Source organism: Mangifera indica, chromosome 2 (genome assembly GCF_011075055.1).
Source record: "Mangifera indica cultivar Alphonso chromosome 2, CATAS_Mindica_2.1, whole genome shotgun sequence".
Lineage (NCBI taxonomy): Eukaryota > Viridiplantae > Streptophyta > Magnoliopsida > Sapindales > Anacardiaceae > Mangifera > Mangifera indica.
In genome coordinates, this window is record NC_058138.1 from 13749802 (window position 1) to 13758838 (window position 9037).

At 34.1% G+C, this 9037-nt stretch overlaps 1 protein-coding gene across 1 annotated transcript; it reads right to left on the minus strand.

Annotated features, from left to right (window-relative positions):
* Window positions 1-2353: 2353 nt before the first annotated feature.
* LOC123209065 (methanol O-anthraniloyltransferase-like) lies at window positions 2354-4340 on the minus strand. Its single transcript, XM_044626802.1, has 2 exons — window positions 3827-4340; window positions 2354-3412 (listed from the first exon to the last, which is right to left on the minus strand). Exons 1-2 carry the CDS (start codon window positions 4274-4276, stop codon window positions 2510-2512), a joined length of 1353 nt encoding a protein of 450 aa, XP_044482737.1. The 5' UTR covers window positions 4277-4340; the 3' UTR covers window positions 2354-2509.
* Between the last annotated feature and the right edge of the window lie 4697 nt (window positions 4341-9037).

Genomic DNA, 9037 nt, shown 5'->3' on the forward strand with positions numbered 1-9037 from the left:
AAGATGGTAATCAGATTACCACCTATATTATCTGCCACGTGAGCATTGGTAATAGAAGATTACTGTAATCTTTTATTACTGACAAACCAAACAAGGGAATAAAAGATAGATTACCAAGGTAATCTTAAAAACCCTTAACCAAACGCACCCTAAGGGTTAACAAAATTAATAGAGTTTTAAAACTTTCAAAGTAAAATTCTGGATTGAAGTTTCTGTTATATTTGTGAAATTTTGACTTTCAAGACCGATAATTATAAAATACCTGGTTTTACACTGTCAATTATATTTATAAATATATAAATAATATATTATGTAGATGTTTATCTTTTTTTATAATATTTTTGATATATTTTTAAATACCCATTACTGATTTGTCATGTTAATTATTTTGTTAAAAGATGGTTTTGTTAATTATCATGATTGGTCTTCTGTCTAACACTGATATCATAGGGTGATTTGCACTCTAAATAACAGTTAAGCACAGTGCAACATCTATATTTTCATCAGGATAAACACATTTCATGTATTGTATCACTAACCTTTGTATGCATCTAAAATTGTAAGCTGTCTTGATTGAAGTCAGCCTTTCCAGGATAATCATTGTTTAATTTTAGTTCATGTTTATGTGGTTATAATATAATATGCCTACCCTTCAACCAACCTTCCATTTTCAGCATATAATTTTTGTATTTGTCAAGGAAGTGCAATCTATTAAGTGACTGTTCAATATTTAAATAATACTGTTTAATAAAAGTTTCTTTTGTTCCAGCGATAACTATGTTTAGGGGTGTATACCATCCGGTTTGACATGATTTAATGACTTTTTCAAACAAAACTGAAAAAAACAGTTAAGAAAAATTTCAAACCAAACCCTGAAGCATGACAGTGAAGTCCCCTTAGCTAGCTAGTTTGATGATAATCCTGTGATCAAGGTCCTGGATAACACTAGAGTTAAAGAGGAAAATCATCAAAGAATTCAAATAAGAGGTCAACTTATTAATAGACACAAAATTGCAATCAAAACTAGGGATATAAAGGAAATATTTTAAGAAAAATGTTCTTTGTGGTTTGCACTTCACCAATCAAGCTTACGTTAATCTGTTTTTGATTAGGATGAGTTACCTTTATTGGTACTTTTAGCTTGGCTTTCTTTTTAAGTAGAGATATATCCAATGTGATGTGACTGTGATCTACACTATTAAGTATCCTGAGATTCGATTTACCAACAAAGTTCACACCGCCGAGTTGGTTTTCTCTTGCCAACAATGCTAGGATTTGGTTATATAGCTCTTGCAAAAAAGTAGGTGAGGACATCTGTTCTTGTGAAACCATAGATTGATTATCTTGGTCTAAAATTACAACATGTATTGAATACTGCCGTTTCCTTTTACCTTGCCAACTTGCTGGATATCCCACAAGTTCGTAGCAATTTTAATTGACGTGGCCAGTTTCTTGCAGTGGTCACATCTTAAACTGCCTTTGGCCAAGTTTCAACGTGGCCTCCCTATAGCCACATCCTAGGAGGTTAACAAAACATATGCAGTAGAAAGATTTGGTATATGATTGCTACAAAGACTATTGGATCTCACAACTCCACAGGCATCATTCAGGCTAAGAAGAAATTGAGGAAGCCTTTTCTCTTCTTTCTCCTTTGTGGTGACTCCATAAGTGCAGTCAAACATCTTGTATTATGTGGCTTTGACAAGGCATTAAGTTGTTTCCAAAGAACCTTCATCTTGGCATTATATGTGGAGATATGCATATCACCTTGATGTATATTTATGAGTTCTCTTTTGATTTCTTGCAATCTTGGTCCATTGCCTGAAGGGAATCTCGCTTTCACTTCTTTCCATATTGTATAGGTCGTATCATGGTAAACAACATGGTCATGAAATTCTTCACTAGAGTTGAGAATCCATGCCATAATTATGGTGTTACAAGTGTTCCAATTCACTTTGTTAGGATCTCCTTGATTGGGTTTTAGCAAACTTCCATCTACAAAGAACATTTTGTGTTTAGATTTGAGTGCATTGTTAATTTCTCTCCTCCAAGTTGTATGGTTGCTTCCCATCAACAGATTTATGACCAACTAATCTCCTTGTCTATTAGACGAGCTCAATTGGTAGTGTGGAGGCATATAATTCCTAATTATAGTAGTAACCCTTTCATTTCCTTTACCTATTTCAATTGTTTATAATGTTCAGCAAATAACCTTTTCTGATACCATATAAATTTGGAAATAAAATAATATTTAATTGTATGATAATATATAATTATTTATATATTAAATTATGTATATTATTTATACACATAGTTTTATTAAAAATTAATACAAAGGAGTTGAGTACATTTGTTTATAACATCCCATCATTCATATGTTCTATAATATTAACTACCAATCAATTTATTAAATACAATAAATAAATAACGTTTATAAACACACAATATAAAAGATAATATTTTTTGTTTTAATAGTGACAGGAGATATTTCTATAATTTAGTCAACCCCTTAGAGCTTACATACCAATGATGCTCCTTGAGCTATCATCTTCTTCAACTCTCCCTCAAACCTCACCATATTCCATTTGGGCAAGCATATCGGAATCAGAACCCCATTCTTCCCATCCCTCCTTTTAATCTCCATACAGAAACTAATCAACGACACAGCTCCCGCCGGTCCTCCAAACACTGGCTTCCCCCACCCAAAATCAATCTCTGCAAGCCCCGATTTCGTGACATTCGACACTATAAAATTCTCCACATTCGTGTACCGTGGCCGTCCCTTCAACACCATCAAATCCGCCACTGATTTCAAATACTCTCCACTCATCTCCGCCTTCGCCCTCTTCACCAACTCCACCGCATACCCCAGCCCACTCCCGCACAAACTCCCCGCCTTCGCACACGCCGCCGGGAATCCAAAGGCATTCCCGTAATAGCCCTTAGGAAGCTGAACGCCGTTGCTCTTGCCTCGGATGCTCGCTATGCAAGAAAACCGAACAGTCTGATCGGGATTCAATTGAAGAGCAGCCGTCCGACATTTCCATACAGAGGCTATTATAATTTCGAATGTTGAACTGTTTTTGAGGTGGGGAGGGAGGTGGTTGCGGAGGGATGAGATCTCTTCAGAGCCAAAGAAGAAGGATTTGTGGTCGAGGTCATTGGGGTTTGTGGTGTTAAGGGTGTCGTTGGCGGCGTCGAGCTGTTCGTATTCATGGTGGATATGTGTTATGCGTGGTGGGTCTCTGGCGCTCAAGATGTGGCGCTGCCATACTGGAGTTATTGAGGGTGTCAGTTTTCCTTGAGCCATCTCTTCCATGGCGTTTAGGAATTGGACTAAGCCGTATGCATCGGCCATTGTGTGGTTTAAACGTAGTGCGAAAACGAATCCACCGCATAGCAGGCGAGTCACCTGTAAAATTAAGAATGTTTGTAATTTCAGACGGGTAAGGTTTGTATTTATTTAACATTTACTTCAATCAAAGGCTTAAGTGAATATGAAAAGTGTAAATTTTGCAGTTTTGTGTAGAAGAAATGTCTGATAAAACATTCACGGTTTATTATATAGAAGTTTATTCGTACGAATAATTACGATATAATTAAATAATCTATATTAATTAAATATCATACCATTTATAATATTATACGACAATCTGAATAAGAATCTAAATTCTAGTCTGATTATGAATCTAAATCTTACAAGGATTGCTAATTCTACAAGTAAATTTTAGTTGTAATTGTGGAAAGTTTTTCTTTCGCGATAAAAAGTGGAAAAAAAAAAACGAGAAAAGTCAACTTGAAGTGAAGTCTTTGCAAATTAACTCACTTGAATAAGCATTAGTGGACATCCAAGGATGCCATCGGAGCCTGGAACATTATACAGAAGCTCATCCAAGCGTGAAAATGGTGGATGGATTTCTTTATCAAGTTGATCAAGTGAGAAATTGGCATCAGCCTCAATAAGCAAAATCCCTTGGCCATTGCAATCCACCATAAGCTTCCCATTGTCCCCTTCCCTCAGCCTTCCAGCCAAAGGGTAATAAAACACTAGCGCTTTACTTAACGCTTCTCTGATAACCTTCACCGGATCTCGCACTTCCGTTTTAGGTGAATGATTTTTCCTGTAGACGAATAACACCGGAATCTGAAACCTAAACCCTTGTTGATCGTCTATATCTGAAAGTTTCTTCACTTCTTGCGGTGTCGGCTCCGCGGGAACGATGAGCTCCGGGGCTTGCCTGGTAACTGAGAAAGATCGGGAAATTTTGGATGCCATTGTTGAGTTGATTTGTAGCTTGAGTTTTAATGGAGTTTGTATGCGAGGGGGCTTTTTGTTTAGGTATTATTTTATAGCGGTAGCGTTCTTAACCGTTCCCATTACCACAAGTGAATGGTTGTTCCAAAAACACTTCTCCATCATTTTCATCCAAAGTCTTGTCATTAATTGCGATTCACTCGACAAAATAATTGACTGAAGGTCTTCTCTTCCGTAGCTTCACGTGTTTCATGATTAATTTGTGCAGACACTTGATGTAACACTTTGATTCTTCCGTACGAATGAGTGACGTTTTGCTTTTTAAATCAAACAAATAAAGAAGTATGAAAATTCAATTTTGAATTCACCTTGAAGACACACACGTGTGTATATATATATATATATATATATATATATATATATATATATATATATATATATAAAATTATATTTATGTGTATTATTAAATTTTATTTTATTTTTAATTTAAAATTTTTTAATCATATAATTGTATATCTAAAATATTTATTTATTTTTATATTTAATATATGTATATATAATTTTATTAATAAAATAGTTATTATACTTTATATAGAAATTATATGATATGATATAGATAAAAAAATTAGTATAATACAATTGATATATTATTTAAAATGATAAATACATTATATAATAATAATTTTATTAAGGCGAAAGGACTATTTTCTACCCACGATTTAGCTCATTTCTAAATATACACATATGAGATTTTAAAAATTCAAACAGATACTAGTAGAACTTTTAAAACTCAAATATTCACTCATCCATTTTTAAACTACTATTAAATTTTTCGTTAAATATAAGAGTAAAACTGTTATATATATAATAATTTAAAAAAATATATGATTTTATCTTATTCTTCTTTCCTCCAGGTTTAAAAGCTAATAACTTCACCCTATCCAACGTTTGAACAATTAATATTTCAACTTTAGGGTTTGTTTCTCTTCTCTAGCCATTGCCATTCTGGTTAACAGTCGACCCTTTCCACCTATCTTCCAGATTTGACCGATTTAGAGACATCATCGGTGGCTGACGTGCAACAAATTGAAGAAAGAAGGCCTACAAATCTCGTGGTTCTTTGATTCGTCATCATTCCTTCTTTGATTTGGGAGATGAATCTCTTGTTGATGGTCAAGTGTCATCGAGCATCATTTGAGCTGTCACGAATTGGTTGGATGAAGATGAATAGTCTTTATTCGATTGAAGAGACAAAGACAACGAATTATCTTTGTCTCTTTGTGGGATGAAGACAAACTTTGTTCGATGAAAATACTTTGGTGGGAAGGTCAACGACGGGAGAAGAAGATGGTGGAAAGGTTGGCCAATGACGAGAACAGATTCCAATTGTTGGAGAAAGAAGAAAAAACCCTAGGGGAAAAGTGAATTTTTCAAAATTTTATCCTAAAGGAAAATTGTTAGTTTTTAAAATTAAAGGGGGGAATATGATACAATTTTATTTATTTTAATATTATTGATAAAATAATAATTTTACCCTTAACTCTAATAAAAAATTTCTTAGAAATGTAGAAATGGATTAAACCTTGGGTGGATATTTTAGTTTTTAAAATCCGTGGGCATGTGTTTGTATTTATATCAAACCTTGGGTGGAAAATAGTCTTTTGGCCTCTTATTAATGCAAGTCAATACATATTCTCCAAGAATTTATAATATGACAAGGTTGTATTCAAAAAAGTTTAAAAATTTTGAGATGCTTGTGATATTTTCTAGGATGATAACGTGGTAATTGAAATTTTTTATTATATTTATAACAAGATGCATCCTATAATATTATACGATATACAATATATAATATGAAAAATCATGTTTTTGATACAAGACTTAACTACCATAATGTTACAAGGTAAACTCCAACTAATGAAAAACCTTCTAGAGAATTGATTAGCTACTAAAGCAACAACTGCACCTCCAACTCCGGATGGACATTCGTCGCTTTAAAAAAAAGCAATCTAGCAATTGACATTCCTTCCATTTCATTCGCTCACTATAAAAAGTATTGACTTTATGCATTATTAAGCTACGTTCGTTATCTTATCTTCAATTTGAAATGTAACCGATAAAATTATGAGTAATGTTATGTATACACACTTTTGGTACATAATTTGAATACACAGATGATGTGTCATTATAAGATTGAACGTTATTTTATTTTTAATTTAAAATCATCTAATCATATAATAACGTATTATTTGTGCACCTAAATTGTATACTAAAAATGTGTATATACAATTTTATTGTAAAACTATAAAGTTTTACTTCATCTAACAAATATAAATGATTTTTTTTTGGTAATGAGAAACCTCACCCAAGTTAGACCATCCCTTTGAAATAAAACTAACTCTACTAAACAGGTTAAACTCCGTGTAAAATGATTGACTTTATAGTTATTATATCAAATAAGTTAATAATTTAATCTTAAAATATCAGAAACATAAAGGATTGTTAAAGGGAAAGAAGGAAGAAAGAAGAGAGAATATAGAAAAAACAAGGAGACAGAAATTGGGTATTAAGCTTCTTCTAGCTAATATCTCATGCTTAGAATCATGCTCTCATAAAAAGTCAACTGCTCTCTTGAGGACCTTTGTCCGAGTCTTTCTCAAGACAACTTTTCATAATTTCTTTTCACAATATGTTGGAAATTTCTCCTAGAGTTGCTAATATCATAACAATAGATGTATACTTTGCGTAATAAGTTGAATTAGGTTAAAAACCACCACTATGTGTCAAATTCTCTACATTCATTCAGTTTCTCACTGTATTGGATACTAAAAATTAACTAACTTATCTTACGGTGTTATACTCTATCTTAACCTAGATAGACATGCATTTCCATTAAAAAAAAATGAAACTGAAAAATGGAAGATAATTTTAATGAATTATTTAAAGGCCAAACGACTATTTCCCACCCAAGGTTTGATGTTTTCTCAAATATCCACCCGTTAACTATGAAAACACCAAAAACCCACCCATCAGTGGTTAACTTTAACAGATTCCGTCAGAGAAAAGGGTAATATGGTAAATCTGGCTCTCCATTTTAAAATCAATAAAAACGCACGGATAGCTGATGCGTGGCGTTGTCATCTGAAAAGTAGAACGATTTTTTGACGATTTTTGGCGATTCAGGGTTTGCAAATCTTTGGTGGTTGACGTGGCAGTACGAAAAGAAGACACCTGTCGAAAAAGCAAAAAATCGGGCGCATAAAATTTGAATCAGTCGCCGAATACTGTGCGCTCGAAGGACGTGCTACAGTCTGTATTAAATGCAGTATGATTATATTGAAATCAACAGTGGGAATTTTTGGGGCACAAATCGACGACTAGGGATTAGTCTAGGAAAAGTGAGCGAATGAACATGCGACACGTGAGGGGCCTTTGTGTCATTTCACCCCAATTTGAAAAATGATTTTTCTGTTTCACCAACGAACGAGCGACACTTGTCCAGCCGACGTAAGAATTCAAATTTTAACGAAACCTTTGGCCTTCATTCTTTCGACATTCCATTCGCGTTAAGTCTTTTGTTTATCTTGTTTCATTGTGCTCCAGTGTGATCAATGGTGAACCTTTAACGGCGACGACAAAGACGACCACGACAAGACATCGTTCGACATTACCAAGGGTGGACGAAGTAGTTTAGTATCAAAGAAGACGAGAAAGTATAATCTGTTTGCTGTTTTCGGCTACTCTGATCACCAACAGTTTCAACGACAAGCGTAGTGACTTTTCGTGGTGAGTTAAACAGTAACGACGACGAAGTCTACTCCAACTGAGGCCTTCAGAAAATATTTCCTGCCGTCGAGGTTTATTCTTTCGGATATCTTGTTTATCGTTGTTGTCGAGTACTCTAATAGTCTGTGTAATGTTAGGGTTAGTCTTATATGTATGTTTTGGGTACTATTATAGTCTGTGTTATATTAGGGTTAGCATTATATGTATATTTTAGGGCAAGGCAAAAAAAAAAAATTAATGTGGGGGTTTTGCATGTCCACTGTTGACGTAAGTTTCTATGTATGACTTCTATTTTCGTGAGTTTTCAGTTCTGTGTGTGAGTATTAGGAAGTTGAAGTTTGTAACAGGTTTTGGTTTTTTAGGGTATTTGGGTGCTATAATGGTCTTTGTAATGTTAGGGTTATGCATTATACGTATATTTGAGTGAAAAAAAAATTAACGTAGGGGTTTTGCATGTGTACTGTTAACATATTATTTAGGGTTAGGTTATATTTTGGTGAGCATTCAGTTATGTGTATGAATATTAACTGCTTTTGTTAGGCTTGTGTATGAGCACTTTCGGTGGCGTTGAGTTCTGTATATGGGTTATATGTTCAGTTTCTGTGTGTGAGTTAGGGGATGATCAGTTTCTGTGTGTGAGTTAGGGCATGATCAGTTTCTGTGTATGAGTTAGGGCATGATCAGTTTCTGTGTATGAGTTAGGGCATGATCAGTTTCTGTTTCATAATGATTAAAGGCCAAATGACTATTTCCTACCCAAGGTTTGATGTTTTCTCAAATATCCACCCGTTAAATATGAAAACACCAAAAACCCACCCATCAGTCAAGTGCACACCCATTTGCATGCTGTTTTGAGTGATTCTGCATGAGTGATAGTTTTCTGTTTCTTTGCATACATGCTGATCAACTACAATGTTGCATACTGCCTTGTTTCTGTGCATGAGGAGTGTTGTTGTTGTGTCATTGGGTAAGTTGCATCATTGTTACATAAGCCGG